Here is an 18247-nt window from a genome sequence, read left to right as displayed (position 1 = left end):
CATTTTAGGGTCAGACCTACTGACTGTAGGGAACCTCTCCCACGCCCTCCAGCAGGCAGCGCTACTGCTTTGCCGGCAGGACCACTGCCCCGTCTCGGTCCCTCCGGTGTCCTCACTGAGCTCTAACTCAGTCTGTGGCTCCGGCTTCGGGTCCGTTTCCAGCCAGGGTGGCGTGAAGGACGGTCTCACGACTTCCTTCCCACCTGCCGCTGTACGGGTGTTTGCACACAGGTTCCCAGGACGGGTCTCGGGGGTCCAGCCTGCAGTGTCCCATGCTGCTCCGGGAAGGTGCTCGGCATTGCTGGGGCGGGCATGCATGGTTCGCTCGGCAAGCGCTTACTAGGGTGCTCACAGGCCTCGGTCCCCTCGCTGTGGGCGTGCCGGCCCACGGAACGCAGCTGATGCGTCCTGCTCAGGGCGCTCTCAGTGCGAAGACGGGAGGGCGTGTGGACGCTGCGTGGCCGTGGTGACAGGCGGGTGCAGGGTGGCGTGGACCCAGGTGCAGCGCCCTCCTATCTGGTGGCGTTGGAGCTGCACCACGGGAAGGTGGCTGTTCCGCCGAGCCTCAGGCTGGGATGGCATGTGTCCACTTTACGTGGGCCTGTGTCTTCCGTGCTGGGTGGGCTCCTTGCTGGGACAGAGCCTGGCCGGGAGCAGGGAGGGGCCCACACACGCCTGCTCTGCTCCCCTGCGCTGCTGGAAACAGCCCTCACGCCTCGCACAACAATAACATGGCATCCCTCTCAAGGAGACATGTGTGTTTCCCCATGTGAAACATGGGCTCCTACCACACACGACTCTCACAGGACACATCCAGTGCACACACAACACACGTGCTTCTCACATGTGGCCCATGCTTCCTCCCACAAGCAGCATGCATGTTTCTCTTGTGGATGGCCTGTGTTGTTCTCACATGTGATTCTTCCTCTCCCATGTGATGTGTGTTTTCTGCCACACGAGATGTGTGTGTGCAGGGGCTCCCGCAGGCGCCGCTGAGGCCTGTGCTCGCAGTAACGGCCCTGCAGCCAGAAGAGGAGACGCGTGGTGAGCACAGCCCTGCAGCCCTGCTTCTCTCTGCAGAGGGGCCGTGTGTGCTTGTGTTCCTGTGCTTCCCAGCCACGTCACATGTGATTGTCCAGTGCGTGATGACGGAGACTGTTGCCAGGCCTGTCTACTGCACCCTCCCCTGGGCTGTGTCCTCTGTGAGGGCTGGAGCTGCACTGCTCCTGGGTGGCCACCGGAGCCTCTCTGTCCTCCAGCAGCTGGTGTTGAGGATGCTTTGGGGGGGCACCTGGAGCGGGCACAGCTAGGTGCTGGTGGGTGGGCACGGCCGGGTGCTGGTGTGGGGGCATGGCCGGGTGCTGGTGGGGGGGCACAGCTAGGTGCTGGTGGGGGGGCACGGCCGGGTGCTGGTGGGTGGTCACGGCCGGGTGCTGGTGGGTGGTCACAGCCGGGTGCTGGTGGGTGGTCACGGCCGGGTGCTGGTGGGGGGGCACGGCCGGGTGCTGGTGGGGGGGCACGGCCGGGTGCTGGTGGGGGGGCACGGCCGGGTGCTGGTGGGGGGGCACGGCCGGGTGCTGGTGGGGGGCACGGCCGGGCGCTGGCCCGGGGGCCCTGTTGGCAGCCCGGAGGTAAACACAGGCTCCCAGGACACAGCTGAGAGCTGAAAGTAGCTGCAGGAGCCTCTGATCCTGGGGTCAAGTTCAAGGTTGGGGCCGGTTCAGGCCATCCCCACACCTGCTACCTCAGGGGACAGAACTGGTGGTGTTGACCCTATTTCCAATCAGATGAGGACGTTGGCCCTGGGCAGTCACGTGGTTTTCCGAGGTGACCCAGCGCGGATGAGGCAGGCCTGTGGCTAAGACCTTCCCCCCCAGCTTGCACTTATGAAGCATGTGCCCTGAGCGGGTGTGTCCTGAACACTCGCTGTGCTGTCTGCAGCCCCACAGACGGAGGTGCGGGAGCTCCCGTCCCGTCAGACAGCTGGCCAGGCCCAGGCTCACCGCGCCAGGTGGTGACAGCTCAGGTCCGGCTGTGCTGCGGGAGCTGTGACAATGGACCTCAGCTCCTCTGCTTGCTCTGATGCCCGCCCCCTCCCCCCTGCACTGGGCTGAAGCCCCCGGCTGTGCCTCAGGCCTCAGCTCCTCCCGCAGCCATCAGGCGGGGCTGCAGGTCCCGGAGATGAGGAGCTGTCGCGGGAAGCGCTTTGTCTGTGCCCTTGGTTTGCACAGGGCTCCCCGATGGCAGGAGGAGCCGCTCTGAGTCTGTCTGGTTCTCCTCCGTGAGGAGGGGGTGAGGTGGTTGTGGGGGCAGCTTGGCAGAGGCCAGGAACCAGGGGTTTCCGGGGGGAGGGGTTGGCCTCTGCCCTGTACTTCCCCACAGGTTTCACCGCACAATGCAAACCCCTTTCCTCCGCGGTGGGGGACGAGTGCCAGGCTGGCCAGGAGGAGGCTGGGATGTGCCCTCCACGCAGCCCTGACCAGGAGCCCGGGCTGTGGGAAGGGACGGCCCTCTGGGGAGGACAGCACAGCCGGCTCCCGCCCAGCGCTCTCCGGTAATTTTTCTCTCTAATGTGTGAGCTCCGGCGTCCTGTGTTTGCATTTTGATTAAGGACTGCTCTGCCGGCAGGTTCCGTCCTTGGCCACCCTTGTTGGGAATCAGATCCCGGGCCCCAGGCCAGGCTAACTGACCCTCCATTTCCCTCCTCTTCCCCTGACCTCCCCTGCCCCTCCCCCCATCCCATTAACGAGACAGGAATGCATTGCCCTGTGTCCTGGAAGCATCTCGAGGGGGCTGTTTTGGGCGAGGCTGGACCAGGGCTCAGCGCGCAGCTGAGACTCCGTGGCGCTCATGCCTGTATTTTTCTGGAGGCCTGCTGAGTTAGGGCCCTCACATTCCTCTTCGTCCCTCACGCTCAGTGGCCAAGACGCACGGCCCGAGACGTGTCGGGTTGGCCCGGATGGACTGCACCGCTTCTGTCCGAGAACCCCCCCTGTGGGCGCTGAGGTTGGAGGGGTCTTTTCCTGGCTGCTGAGCACATCCTGGATCACGGACGGATGTGGGCGTGCGCGCCTCGTTTGCTCACGCAGAGTATGGTCCGGACGGTGGATGGTAGCCGTGCTGTGGCATGACCAGGGGTTCGGTCACATGTAACTGTCACTGACCATTAAAGGCTCACTGAAGGATCGGGCATGTGTCCCAGGGATCTTAGAGCTCAGGCCCCACATTTCCAAATGCTGGAGCCCAGATGGTGGCTCGCCCAGCGTCACTCCGCCAGGAAGGGGCGGAGTCAGAGCCTGTGGCGCGGAGCAGACCGCCTGCTGTGGGCGGAGTGAAGGGCTGCCCTGGTCGCTTGCCCTCTGCCTGTTACGTCTCCTCCTTAAGGAAAGGCCAGGCCAGCAGGGAGCTGTTTTTGTTATGAACGACAAGGCAGGGGCGCATTAATGACGAGGCCAAGGCTGCGGGGGGAGGTAAAGGGGTACCGAGCCCAGCCTTCCAGCCAGGGCCGTTCCGCTGACCCTGGGGAGGGCTGTGCTCCGGGGCAGGAAGTGTCTTGCTCAGAGGTGGTCCTTACCTTTTGCTTTCTCATATCCAGCCCAGTCGGGTCTACAGCTTAGCCGAGCCTCCCTGTCCCGGATATTGTGGGGGATTCTGAGTTTTCATTACCACAATCGACGCCGCAGCGAACATTCTCTGATAGAAATCTTTGTGCAGGCCCACTATTATTTTCTTGGTACAAATGCAGTATCTATACTAGTATATATAAAAGCCTTAGTGACCAGTAGCTATGATGCTCACTGACCACCAGGGGGCAGATGCTCAACACACAGGCAGAGAAACATGGAACAGACTGATGAATCTCAGAGGGAAGGGCAGGCAGGTGGGGGGAAAGAAGATGAGATTAACCAGAGATCTTATATGCACACTAGAGGCTTGGTGCCATGCACCAGTGGGGTCCCTCGGCCTGGCCTTGGGGATCAGGCTGAAACCAGCCCAGTGCACAAATCCGGATGTCAGACTGCTAAGTTTCTGCCTGATGTGCACCGGGCCTCTAGTCATTATTATATAATTAACTGGGGACTAGTGCACAGATTCGTGCTCATTGAAAGGAAATTAATTAGAAGGTGGCCAGCGGGGCGGGACTGGGCGAGACAGGCCAGACATGCCTGGAGCCAGCCTCCTGCAGTCCCTCCCTGGCGCCTTCCTTCCGGCAGGTGGGCTCCCTCAGCCTGGCTTCGGGGATCGGCCGAAATTGGCTCTCCGACCTCCCCCGAGGGGTCCTGGGTGCGAGAGGGCCCTCTGCAAAGTTGCTGTCGTACATACAGGGTGTGGAATGCAAACTCAGGTGTGCAGTAACCAGATTCAGGGCCGACAGTGCCCCAGCAACAACATAACCCACGGCCGAAGGTGGAACCACACGGCCCCGCGAGGAATCGGGCTCCCTCCTCTCTGGTTTCAGGGTGCGTCACTCAAGAACTGCCGCTGCCAAGTCACTGCAGTTCTGCAGCTCCTGCATTGAGCGTCTGCCCCCTGGTGGTCAGTGTGCGCCATAGCAACTGGTCACATGGTCAGACACTTAACACATTAGCTTTTTATATATGTAGATGTTATAGGACCGGAGAGTTGACAGCTGTTGGAATCGTTTTTTTATTTTAAAAAAATTTTTAAATATATTTTATTGATTTTTTTTACAGAGAGGAAGAGAGAGGAATAGAGTTAGAAACATCGATGAGAGAGAATCATTGATCAGCTGCCTCTTGCACACTCCCTACTGGGGATATGCCCGTACCCAAGGTTACATGCCCTTGACCGGAATCGAACCCGGGACCTTTCAGTCTGCAGGCTGACACTCTATCCACTGGGCCCAACCGGTTTCAGCTGTTGGACTCGTTTTTAAAAAGAAGTTTAAGGTGTGCTGGTGTACAGTCCCATCCCAGTCCCTCCCTCCTCGCCCCTGGGGGGAGAGGGGGCGCTGGTGTGCCACGCCCACCGAGGAGTGGGCAGAGCTGGCCAGTCCCAGGCCCGCCCCTCCCCTCCCATGGCCGTCCAGCAGGTCCCAGAAGCTCTGGGCCGATTTGCACTCCCCTGGATGACTGCCCGGCACAGAGCTTGGGTGGGTGTGTAGTCTCTCTAGGACCAGGTATGACGGGCCGTGTAATGTGATTGCCACCTTAGCAACACGGGACGTCATGCCTGACTCTGAGAGGAGCGTCGTAAGCTGGCCGGGCGGACTGTGCACTGTCAGCTAACCGGAGTCCCACTGCAGACGTCCGATGCCCTCGCCTGTGTCACTGCTCCGCCACGGATGTCCTGACCTGCTTGCTCTCTTTGTGTCTGTAGATCCACATCATAGACTTTGACGACGAAAACAACATCATAAATAAGAATGTCCTCCTCCACCAAGTGGGTGAAATCTGGCACATCAGTGCCAGCCCCGCAGACAAGGGCGTGCTGGCCACCTGCTACAGTAAGAGTGAGTACAGCCTCTCCCACCCCGAAGGCGCCCCCGGGGGCTGCTGTGGTGTCGAGTGTGGGTTGGTGCGTGATTCGTAGGCTCTGGCCAGTGAAGGCGCTGTGTCCACAGAGGTGGTGCTCCTCTGGGCCGCTGGTGCCAGGCCTGGAGCCTCCTTGTTTCTGGATCTGATCCCTCGAGGCGGGGAGGGGGCGCCGGGGTCCTGGGATACAGGACGGCATCCCTGCTGCCTGTGTGTGTGATAGCGGCCAGGATACGCCTGTCAGGACCTGTAACCTCTCCTTGCACACGCACTGGGGGTTCGTGTCCGGGGACCTTTCACCGGGTGCCCACCCAAGCGTCTGACACGCCTCCCCAATCCTCCTTTCTCCGTCATCGCCAGCTGCTTCTCCTTCCCGTGACGCGGGCCGAGGAAAGCCTCTGGTTTGCGCGGAGTTCCTAACGTGCTTTCTTCACGTGTCCATGAGCCAGGACGCGTCAGTGTCCGTGACCCTAGACAGTGTCACGCTCTGCCTCACCTTCCCGTGGGCTGGAACACGCGTGGAGGTGTCTCCCTGTTGGTGTGTGGCTCCAGGTGCGGCTTCTAGAACCGTGGGCTGCCCTCTGCCTTCGGAGTCCCGAGTGCGCCGCCTCCCTGTCCCCACCATCTGTTAGGTCTGCCTGGCGCTCGGACTCCCACGTCCAGGTCCTTCTCACGGCCTCGGTGGTGCCGTGGATAAAAGCGTCCTCTGTAATACAGAGCTGATGTGCTAATCGGGCCCAACAGCACAGAGACCGTCCCGTCGACTTTCGGATGAAGCCGGGGCTGCGAGGGCCGAGCCCCCTGCACAGATTCCGTGCATCGGGCCTCTAGGGTTTCAGATGGCCTTTAATGGACTGTGTTTAAGACTGTGGCTTTACCAGCTTCATTTCCTTTTTCTTTCTGATTTTGTATAATCATTTTAATGACCCTTTGATATAGGAATTAGTCTGTCCGGTTTACAGATGAGGTAGCAGAGGCTCAGAGAGGCTAAGTTACTTGCCTGGGGCCACACAGCTTCTCCGGGGCAAAGCAGAGATACATATCTGTGCCCGATGCTTCCTGCCTTCCTGGCCACGAACCTGGAGCAGACCACCTCGAGTTTTGGTGTCATATTAGCATTTCCACTTTTTCGGAATTAGAAATGGTTCACACCATTGCTTCTGTCTGGTGTGTGTCTGTCTGTTACGTGTGAGCATCTGTTGTATTTACCTGTCACGGGTTGTTTGTGTGTCTGTCATGTGTATCTGTTGCATGTGTTTTGTATGTGCCTGTCTTATCTATTTGTGTCACGCGTGTCTGCCATATGTATGCTGTGTGCACACCTGTCTGCAGTGTGTGTCGCGTGTCTATCATGTGTGCCTGTTACATGTGTGTTGAGTGTGTCTGGTGTCTATGTGGTGTGGGTGCACATGTGGTGGCTGGCTGTACCCATGGCGTCTCTTGGGCAGCAGGGGGCGCTAGCGTCCTCTCTGTGGCTCTCACTCTGGTCCTTCCCCCGCCCTCCCTCCGCCCGTTGGCTGTGTCCTTGGCTGATCCGTTAGCCAAGCTTGCTTGCTCTTCCCTGGCATTTCTCTAAGTATTGTCACGGACTCCAAGACCTTGCTAGAAAGCACGTGGCAGAATAAGGCTCACTGCTGTCCTCTCGCTGACCTGACACGGGCATGGGCATGCCTGCCTCATGGTGTGGGTGCCCGTTCCCTAACGCACACCCAGGCCCAGGGACCCGCTCAGCCCCCGGCCCCCATGGGGCGGCAGCACGCTGGACCCCAGGCGGAGGGTGAGCTGCGGCTGCCTGGCGATTCGCTCCGCTCCCTGGGGCTCGGACCGGTCGATGGCTGTTGTGAGCACATGCTGATGAGAGGAGCCAGTACCCTCGGGCCTTGTGCGGGCAGCGAAGCCGGGCCCAGGGAGACGTGTGGGCCTCCGCCCTGAGGGGTGAGGAGAGAGGATGGCCACGCTGCCATCACAGGAAGCTGTGGGGGTGCTCTGAGCCCACTAGCTCAGGGCCACCTTCCGCTCCCACATTGCAGGTCACCCGGGGGAGGCTCGGACCCGGTTCCTGAGATGCCCTGGGGCTCCCAAAGCAGGGCTCAGAGCACAGCAGTTCTCACAGGCCTCTCCCGGCCCAGGAGAGAGAATTGGGGGTGAGTGATTGAGATTCCTTTGGCGAACGGAGGCATGAGCGGCCGGGGGAGAGCTGGAGTCCACGGAGACTGCCCGGTCTGCGGACGGCAGAAGGGAGCCGCCGTCGGAGGCACACGCTGCGTCTGTGAAACCCCTCCGTGTGCTCTGCGCATACAGAGGGCGGGGCAGGTGCTCAGCTGGGGAGAGGGGTTTTCTTGCGAGCGGCTGCCAGGAAGCCAGTTGCGCCTTGAAAGGGAGAAGTTGGGAAGTGATGCCGAGAGAACCTCCAGGGTCCTCAGGAGGCCCGTGCCCGTGCCACTCAGCCAGCCTGCCACACCCTCCCGGCCCTCCCGGCCCTCCACACCAAGTCAATGTGTTTTAGAATAAAAATGGTCTGTGTCCACTTTACACTTAAATATGTGTGGGCTCTCGTTTTTCTGGGACTTACAAACCAGGCTGGACGGACTCTTCACTGGAATCGCTGCGCTAAGCAGAGGGGCGGCTGCGGTGTCTCCCTGGAGATGGAGCCCAGAGGGACTGCGCGGAGGGCGTGTGCTGTGTGTGCTGTGTGTGCTATGTGTGCTGTGTGTGTGGAGGGCATGTGCTGTGTGTGGAGGGTGTGTGCTGTGTGTGCAGTGCATGTAGAGGGCGTGTGCTATGTGGACGGTGTGTGCTGTGCGTGTGGAGGGCATGTGCTGTGTGTAGAGGGCATGTGCTGTGCATGTGGAGGGTGTGTGCTGTGTATGTAGAGGGCATGTGCTGTGTGGACGGTGTGTGCTGTGCGTGTGGACGGTGTGTGCTGTGTGTGCTGTGTATGTAGAGGGCATGTGCTGTGTGTGGGGACGGTGTGTGCTGTGTGGACGGCGTGTGCTGTGTGGACGGCGTGTGCTGTATGTGTGGACGGTGTGTGCTGTGCATGTGGAGGGTGTGTGCTGTGTATGTAGAGGGCATGTGCTGTGTGTGCTGTGTGTGTGAGGGCGTGTGCTGTGTGTGCTGTGTGGAGGGTGTGTGCTGTGTGGAGGGTGTGTGCTGTGTGTGTTGGGTGTGTGCTCTGTGTGTGGTATGTGTTGTGCGTGTGGAGGTTGGGTGCTATGTGTGTTTTTTTATATCCATTCATCCATCGATGCACACTAGGATGTGTCTGTCTGTTGTAAACAATGCTGCCGTGAGCGTGGGAGTGCAGCAGGTTAACTAGGGCCTTGAGACCCAGATACCCGCTGCTCGGTGCATCCGTCCCGAGTGCTGGCCTCGCCCCTCTGGGCTCAGAGGCCAGGCCTGTCTGTGAACATCCTGCACCAGGACTCCTGCGTCCCAGGCACTCAGACGTGTGTACCTGCCCAGCCCCTCCTGAGTGTGGGCTCCTAGCGGGGCCTGGGGCCCCGTGTTGCAGACCTGTGTGGCTTTGGGTTGTGAATAGCGGAAGGAGATTCTGACCGCCAGGGGTCTGCCTGAGCACTGCTGAGTCTGCCCGCTCCTGGCGTGGGAACCGAGGGTGTGCCCCGTGAGAGCCGAGACGACAAGGGACCCTGCATTGTCCTTCCAGTCATTGGGTGGAGCAGTGGTCGGGGTCCCAGGGTATAGGAAGTTCCTAATTAGCTTTTTTTTTTTATACTCTCCTAACTGACTTCTTCGGATCCCTTCTGCACCATTTCTCTGTCCTCATTGACTTTCTGTGGCACCTCCAAGTGTAGTATCATCTGGAAATTTAATTAATGTGCTGTTTACTGCTCCTTCCAGATCACTAATGAAGGTGTTAAATAAGACCTGGTCCCCAAGCACCCCGCTGGACCTCCTCACAGCTTAACATTCTGTCCTCTATCTGTGCCCTGGGTGTCTGTCCTACCCCAGGTTTCCAGCCAGAGGGGGTGCTTAGGCAAAGCCCAGTCTGAGCTAATTCTTCCAGGAAGACTGTAGAAAACCCTGCTCCGAGTTCCTCCCGCACCCCCGTGTGCTGCTGGCCGTGCTCTCCCCGGCCCAGCGATTGGCTCCCTCCCTGCTCTTGGCCGCTGCCCTCGCCCCAGGCCCAGAAGTTCTGTGTGGGAGGGGCAGAGAGGAGGGCTTCGCCGGCTCTGTGAGGCCAGGACCCAGGCTCGCGGTGCTCCCTGCCTGCGGGCTGTGCACCGGGCACAGGCGCCTGGCCTCTGTCTTCGTCGGCTGGAGCTGCATGAAAAACACCTCTGGTCGGAGTGGTGCGGGAGTGTGTTTTCTCACAGCCCCGGAGCCGGAGGTCGGACACGGTGTTGGCAGCACTGGTATCTCTGCACCCCCTCCTTGGCGTGTGGGCAGCCAGTTCTCCCGTGTCCTCACGTGGTCTTACCTCTGTGTCCTGGTCTCTCCTCCCGAGGACACAGAATCCCCCTATGATCCCGTGTAACTTAATCACCTCTTTACAGGGCGAGCTTCCACATGCAGTCCCATCCTGAGGTGCTGGGTTCGGACTTCCTCCGTGGGTTTGGGGGGCGCAGTTCAGCACATGAACTGTGGATGCTTTGGCTCATGCCCGCGGTTTGGGGAGGGAGGGGTTCCGTCTGAATTAGGCTCCAGGCCAATCCGCCATCGCAGTGTGCCCCGGGGCTCCACGGCGTGGCCGCTGAAGGCGGTGAGGGCCTCGGCCGCTTTGCTTCAGCGTTTTCACTCCAGGTGAGACCTCGCCACCTACCCTCTCCGGAGGCGCTCGGGTCCAGACGGTGGAGTGTAGCCGGGGAGGCGTGACCGGGGGCGTGGCCAGGGGACGCTCCCTGATTGGTGGGAGGTGGACTGGGTGTGTAGGGCGTGGCCAGGGAACACTACCTGATTGGTAGGAGATGGACTGGGCTTGGAGGGCGTGGCCAGGGGAACGTTCCCTGATTGGTGGGAGATGGACTGGGCGTGGCGGCCGTGGCCTGGGGGCGTGGCCGAAGCCTGTGCAGAGGACCAGCCTCTGACCTGTGCCCGCTCCTCCCAGTGACAGAGGTGGCGGTGCCGGGGCTCCAGGATGAAGACGCACCCTGCGGGCGGGCTGAGGGGGTGCCCAGGCGAGGAGCCAACGCAGCACAGGGGCAGCGCCTGCGAGCAGCAGCCAAGCTGGGCCCTGGGTCCTTCCAACGCGCAGCACTTGGCCGGCGGAGGGCATGTCCCTGTCCCTGAGGGCTGAGCGGGGGTTGGAGTGATTTCGGCCTCAGACCTGTGTTCTCAGAAGATCACGAGGGTCCGGGAGGAGATGAGGAGAGGCGCGGGCGTTGACCTGACTTTAAAAAGGCGCAAGTGCTCTGGACATTAGAGAAACATCCTCACGTGCTGGGAAACAATCTCAGGGAGGCAAAGGGCCTTTAAAAATAAAAAACAATGAAGGCAAAGGCAGATGGAGAATAGAGGTAAAATACGTGGCAAAATGGTGTCGCAATTAAGGATTCTAGAAGTCTCCCGTAGAATTGGCGCTGGCTTAACTCATCCTGTGACCCTGTGGAAGGAGGCTGAGTGGCAGCTGGTATTACCGGCAGCCGGAATCAATCTCGTGCCCCCGCGTTCGGGGGAGCTTCCCACACTCGGCCCGGGATGAATTTTTCAGCAGAGGAAGGTGAAATGTCAGGAAGGCTGTAGATCACGCCGGCGCAGGGTCCTTGGGAAATGAGAACAATGCGGGGCTGACGGAGCCGCGGGCTGTGAAATACGGCTGGCGCGTCCCCCGGCTGGCAGGCAGCCCGGCCGCTCCGCTCCCCTCCCGGGGACAGAGCAGAGGACAGGTTGGCCATTGACCCAGGCCCGCGGTGGGGGACAGCCTGTGCTGGGCTGTGGCTGTCGGGGTGGGCGTGGGAGGGCTGATTAAAACCCCAGGGTGAGGGTGGGGGTCAGGCTTGCTCGCCCTCTCCTCTCCCACAGGGAGCCCATTTTCCCCTTCCTTTTCTGCCCACGCTCCTGCCTGGGCCTCCATTTCTCACCTCAATGATTAGAATTTCACTCCTACAGCTGATTTTTTTTTTCTTTCTTTAAAAAAAAAATATATATATATATATATATATATATATATCTTTCTTTATTGATTTTGGAGAGAAAGGAAGAGGGAAAGAGAGAGAGAAACATCAGTGATGAGAGAAAATCACTGTTTGGCTGCCTCCTGCACATCCTCCACTGGGGATCAAGCCCGCAACCCAGGCCTGTGCCCCGACCATCGAACCCCGGACCCTTCAGTCTGCAGGCTGACACTTTATCCACTGAGCCACACCAGCTAGGGCTACAACTGATTCCCTTAAAGCAGGGGTCTTCAAACTTTTTAAAGTGGGGGCCAGATCACGGTCCCTCAGAGAGCTGGAGGGCCGGACTATATGAACTACTAATTCCTACTGTAACACCTCGGCTGCGCTCACTGCCCAAAAAACCTGGCGGGCCGGATCAGACTCCTCTGCGGGCCGCATGTGGCCCGAGGGCCGTAGTTTGAAGACCCCTGCCTTAAAGCATAGCTCCAGGCTCCCCGAGCCGCGTCTGGGAAGCCGCACTGCTCCCGGTGGCTGCGTGGCGGAGCCCGGAGCAATGGGGTCTTCCCCGGCCCTGGTGCTCATCGTCTCTGCGGCTTTGAGCCGTTCCGGACCCTCCGTGAGCCTCGGTCGCATCTGCGAACCTGGGAGGGTCATTGTGGGATGTGGTGCCGGTAGATGCTCTAACGTGTGCATGCTGGCCCTGCGTCCTTCACCCTCACCACTGCCTACCCCACCATCCTGGGCCCCATGTACACCCCCCCCCCCCCCCCCCCCCCCCCGCATTCTGCTGCAATTCTGCCGCCTTTCTGGCTGACCTCTGCCTCAGCCATGCTTCCTCCAGATCTCTGCCTGTCACAGTCTCTCGCTCCCTTCGGGGGTCAGACTATCACCCACCTTGTCCTCACCGCCATCGCTGACCCTCTCCTCCCCGCTCCAGCGCGTACGAGACTCTGCGGGGGAGGGGGGAGGACTACTCTTCTCTGTAATTACAGCCAGTCTCTCAGCCTCTGGGTCCCCAGCTGGGTGGGTAGGTAATATATTCATTGCTTTCTTACCACTTCGTGGCGAAGCCGAGATGGGCGTGTGCATCAGAGGGGCTACCCCATTGAACTTGAAATTGGATACACGGGAGCAGCTTTTAGTGTCAGCAGGTACTGTTCACAATACTTCTGTTTTCCAATCTGGCAGCCCTGGTCAGAGGGCACGCCCAGTACACGGCTTCGACGCCGCCCGCTGCAGAGGGAGCTGGTGTGCATGGCCGCTCCGGCCGGCCGGCCGAGGGGGGACAGCAGCTGTCACCGGGAGGAACTTCTTCGCCCAGGCACCGGACGGAGCCGAGAACCGGGGAAGTTCTTCCCGCAGGCCGTATTCCCAGAGCCACAGCGGCCTGTCCCTCCCGCTCAGCCAGGGCCACCTCCCGGGAAGCCTCTCGGGGCTCGGCTGGCACTTCTCTCATCGGCACATTTAATGGGCCTTTACCGCCTGTCACTAGGACTCGGGCTGGGCCTGACGGGCCAGGTGGCCCTCTCCCAGGAGGGCCTGATGGTGCCTCACCGCTCAGAGCTGTGTCTGCAGTGACAGACAGCCGGCCGGCCGGCCTCTGCGTGCAGACATCCCCCACGCCCGCTTACGGATCAGGACGCGCAGGTCCAGAGAGCGCATGAGCTCAGGGACCCGGGGATGTGCCAGAATCAAGTTTCCGAAACAAATCTGCTTTTCTCCTCTAGCGATGTCCCATAATGTATGGAAAACTAGGCTGATGCGTTTACTTGAAAAAAATCAGATGCTTTGGGGGAAAGAATCATAAAAATTTAATACTGTACCAAAACTTAATAGATAAAAACAACTCAACTTTAGGCATTGTGGGCCCGTGAGAGCTGTCGGATCCGAACACAGTGTGCCCCTGGATTTTTTATGTTCTGTGTGATATAATGCAAGCCTGCTCTAAGTTCAGGTTAACTTATTATTTATAAATTACCCGCACGCAAAGCCCTTGAGGTGGCACTGGTGTTTCTCCTCTTCCCGGCAAAGGACGAAGGGAAGGTTCCCATGCTCTCCTGGACGCTCTCCGGAAGTCCCCGGAAGCAAACGCCCCCTGGCTGCGGCCCACCTCGGTGACCGCAGTGCTGCTCCCGCCCTCCGCCCTGGCCGAGTGCTCCCCACCCCGCAGCGCCTCGTCCGCTCTCCCAGAGCAGAGGTCTCTGCCTCGCACCCACCTCCGTGGCCCCGGTGCTCAGAGGGCGGCTGCAGCCCCCTGTCCCGGGGGAGCGGACAGCAGGTGCCAGAGGGAAGGGTCCCCGGGGCTGTCCCAGCTGCTGGTGCTGCCGCCCCGGCCCAGGCCCGGGAGCAGGCTGCCGGGACGCGCACTGAGCTCCCAGCCTCCGGGCCGCTCCTGGCTTCCCCCTCTGCCTCAGACTCACTCCTGGTAAAGGCACCAGAGGAGAAGGGAAGGTGAGCCATGTCATCACTGAGCAGGGGCTTTGGATGCTCACCTTCACCTTCACCCGATGTGGGCTGCCTGGGGCCCGTCTCTGCCGCTGGGTCCATGTCCTTCCTGGCCTTATCAGCGGGGAGGCCTTCCCTCCTAGAGACAGGGCTCAGACCTCCTCTTCACGGTGAGCGCTGGAGACCCAGTGCAAGTGCTGCGAGGAGTTCCCGTGCGGATGTGGTTTGTGCCTTGACAGGAGACCCAGTGCAAGTGCTGTGAGGAGTTCCCGTGCGGATGTGGTTTGTGCCTATCTCTGAGCAGCTCTGTCTGATTGAGGAGGGCCTCACCTCTGAGCAGCTCTGTCTGACTCAGGAGGGCCCCGTGTGCTCGTCCAGCCCCGCGTCAGGCCAGGGGCCACTGGGTCAGGAGTCAGCTTTGCGGTGTGGCAGGAGGGGACCCTTCCTCTCTGGGGAGCCTCTGCAGGGTTCTCTCGTTCCTCCCACCTGAAGACTCAGCCGCGGTGCAGACCTCGGAGCCCTGCTAGAAAGTCCTCTGGGTCTGAGGTTGCAGCTGGCGGTCCCTCCCTGAGCTCGCGGTCCCCTTGGCGGGCGCTCACCTCCTGGCTCTCCGCCTGCATTCAGAGTGAGAGGCTCCGACATGGGCTCCCAAACTTGTTTTATTCCCTCCTGTTCCTGGTGGGACACCTGCCGTGACGGGTTCAGATTTCAAAGGTGCTCCACTCCTGCCCTGGTAACCTGAGCGTATCCCATTTGTCATCACTGAGCAGGGGCTTTGGATGCTCAAAGCCAGAAACACCTGTTTTGTTTTCAAGCTAACCCAGTCCAGGTGTGTCCCGTGTGCGCACTGGCCAAGGGGAGTGACCAGCCGATCCTGCTGGCGGGAGAAGCGGGCTCCCGGACGGCAGCGGGCAGGAGGGTCCTGCTCTCGGTGCCGTCCTGGCCGCGCCCGCTGAGCCCTGGGTGGCACCAGCTTGCCTCCGGAAGCAGAGTTTTCAGGTTGACTTCATCTCCCGTGAGCGCCCAGCGGGAGGCCTGACGGACAGAGCCAGGAAGCCAGTGAAACCTGACATTGACGGACTGAATCCTGTCCCCGCACCCAGCCATCCATAGAACAGCAGTATCTGGTCCAGACCCGAGATTTTAAACCTTTCTTTCTTAAAGGCACAGGCCCATTTTCCCATCTTCGAGGAGTGGCTGAGACCATGGGCTGCGATCTGGCTGAGCGGGGGCTGCGTGCAGCCTCACTAGCGGCCCTGTGCCCACAGCGTGAGGGGAGGGTGGATGGATGCGGTCTGGGAGACACTGCCACTGGCCTGTGGCGGCCTGAATCCTGTGCTGCAGGGAGTGCAGGAGCCAATGAGGGCTTTCCTGGGGCTACTTGGCAAGGAAACCACACCCCTTCTCAGGGCCCAGGACAAGCGACACCTCAGCCAGCCTGCTAAAGCAGCCAGCTCCTGTTAGTCAATAAAGTTTTATTGGCACACAGCCAGCCACACTCCTTTACGGAGCGCCATGGCTGCTTTCACCATCAAGGAGAGCTGAGTGGTTGGGACAGGGACGGGATGGCCCGTAGCGTCTAACGTTGACCGTGTGGCCGCTCGGGAAGGCCAGCCGTCCTGGCCAGAAAGAGGAGGCTGGTGGCCGAGCACGCAGGCCCCGCCCGGCGTACCTGTGTCACGTGACAAGGAGGCCCCTGTTGTTGCTTTTGGTTGTTTTAATGGCATTTTTGTTTCTAGACCTAACCACTACATTTATTTCTAATTTTAGCTTTTTTGGCAAAACATTTCCCCACCTTGTGTTTTATCTTCGGTCAGAGTCAGGTCCGTGTCTGACCCCGTGTGGGTGGCAGTAACGCACACCACAGGCAGGCCACTCGTAAACCAGCCGTCCATTTCTCCCGTCCCGGAGGCTGGGGTCCACACAGAGGCTCACCCAGAGTCTGGGGGCCCCTCCTCCGCTCACCGCGACCTCCCTCCTGTCCGCACCGGCGGAGGTCAGGAGCACGTGGGCCCGTTACCCGGGGCTGACCCACCACACAGACCGCCTTCCCGCCCTGCCCGCGCCCTGCAGGCCGCCTCCTGACACCAGGTGGGGCAGGATCCCACAGCTAGTGTGTGAGACCTGTCCTGGGGAAAGAGGCACCGTTTTAATCTCCCCCCCAGTGTCATCAGCTGGCCAGCGCTCCCACTGAGGGCTGGGGCTTGTTGTCTGTTCTCCAAGGAGGCGGGGGGGTCCCAGGAGGCACAGACAGAAGCAGACGCACCGGCGTGGATGCCAGCTCCGGAGAGGCTGCGGAGGCTGAGCTCAGGGATAGCAGCACCTGCGGGGGAGGTGGTCACGGGGACTGAGCCTCGTCAGGTTCCCTCGCAGGCCAGCTGTAGGCCGTCTAACCCGGTAAACACGTGGCCTTCCCCGGTGCGTCACGGAGGGCGAATGCGTGGGCCCGGCACACCCTAGTGTGAAGTAGACAACAATTCAGGGCAGCACCGTAGCGAGAGGCCCCGTCGCCGGGCCTCCCCGTGAAACACATTTGCAAAGGGGCCCGGCATTAGGCGTTCTCAGCCGGCCCTGAGAGGCGGGGCAGGCTGCCAGGGCTGAGCTTGACCTGAGACCTTTGTCCGTTAGTGGTGCCCGGGACGGTGCCCTGCGGTGGCCGCAGTACCGGGGCGCAGACAGGCTCAGGAGCCAGGCTGAGAGCCGCATCCGACTGGGTCACCCACCAATTGCTCCCAGACAGCCTGGAGCTGGCAGGGTGGTTAGTATTTAAGAACGTTGGTTTTGCTGTTCACGAAGGATGTGAAAGGTGCCGTGATGGAAAAGGATGTAAGAAGATGGGGGGAGAGGGTGCGAGGAGGGACCGGGTGCTCGGTCCCCCCCCCCCCCCGTCACCCCACATGTAAGTGCCACCTGCCTAGCAGCCTCCTGCTGGTCACTCTGAAAGGATGTCAGCGGGAGCATAGATAAAAGAGCTTTTAAAGGTATGACGTGTCTTACTTTCTACCCTATGCTTTGACCTACAGCATAATGCATCAGCCGTAGCCTGTCTCCCAGATCCTGTGGAAATAGGCAGGTTATAAATTATAAACACTCCGTGCCCAGCAGAATCTGATACGGAGGAGGCACTCGGGTGTGTAATGAACTGTGTACTATGCATGTAAGACGGCGCCCCGTTTTGCATCGGCGTGAATCCTAATTACAAATAAATTGAATTCTTGACCTCCAAATATCTGTGTGGCAACGCAGGCTGTGACTGTCATTCCGCTCTGAGCTGCCCGCCCCCCCCGCCCCCGCCCTGGGCGCCGGCACTCAGACCTGGGGGAAGAGGTGCTCCTTCTCGGAGACCAGGCAGCCAGGAACCCGGCCGCTCTGCCTCCTGAGCGGAGCCTGGGGCTCCCAGAGGGAGAGGGGCTGGCCCCGCCGGAGCAGGAGGGGGAGGGCGGTGCCTGTGTCCTGGGTTCGGAGAGGAGCGAGCCGGCCTGTGCTCGCCACGCCTGCGGCCTGGAGGCAGCGAGCCTGGTCAGCGAGAGGACGCAGGGACCCATGTGACCGGCCTGTCCCTGCCTCTGAGGGGACGTGGGCTCCAAGCCAAGCACGCCTGCCCTGCGCGTGAGGACATTTCTCCTGCCCTGCCCATCTGCCCTCTGCCCGTTTTCCCCGTCCCCTCTGCTGCCTCCTGGGAGCCGGGGCACCGGCAGTCAGTGCAGAGGCCCGGGTAAGCCCTGTGGAGACGGGGGCAGTGCTGAGGGCAGCGTGGCCGGGCCGATCTGCGGCTGTGTCTGGGGGAAAGGATTCTCTCTTGACTGAGGCTTCGGTTCCTGGACACGACCCTACAAATGACACCCACACGCTGGCGGGAAGACGTTTTATAAGCGTCATTTAAAAAGGGCTTTGGCCCTGGCCGTTTTGGCTCAGAAGATAGAGTGTTGGCTTGTGGACCAAAGGGTCCCGGGTTCGATTCCAATCAAGGGCACCTACCGTGGTTGTAGGCTCCTCCCCGGGCCAGGCCCCTGGTGGGGGTGTGCAGGAAGCAGCCCATCTCACATCGATGCCTCTCTCTGTCTTCTCCTCTCCCTTCCACTCTCCCTAAAAATCAACGGGAAAACCCTCAGGTGAGGATTAGCAAGAAAACCTGTGGTTTGCGCCTCACCCTTTGGTGAGGTGAGGTGTGCGGAGGCGGGAGGGCTTGTCCCTCGGCCCCTCCCTGGCGTTGGGGGCACATCAGCCCCA

At 60.5% G+C, this 18247-nt stretch overlaps 1 protein-coding gene across 1 annotated transcript in view; it reads left to right on the top strand.

The window, feature by feature from the left end:
• Positions 1 to 18247, top strand: part of EIPR1 (EARP complex and GARP complex interacting protein 1) — a 36684-nt gene that overhangs the window by 3424 nt on the left and 15013 nt on the right. The window contains exon 3 of the mRNA XM_084900095.1: positions 5341 to 5473. Within this exon, the coding sequence (XP_084756221.1) occupies positions 5341 to 5473 (133 nt within the window). The remainder of the gene's footprint in view (positions 1 to 5340; positions 5474 to 18247) is intronic.

The sequence above is a fragment of the Pipistrellus hanaki genome, assembly GCF_964339955.1.
Source record: "Pipistrellus hanaki genome assembly, chromosome: 12".
Lineage (NCBI taxonomy): Eukaryota > Metazoa > Chordata > Mammalia > Chiroptera > Vespertilionidae > Pipistrellus > Pipistrellus hanaki.
Note: the sequence above shows the minus strand (reverse complement) of the source record. Positions and strands in the feature narration are given on the sequence as shown.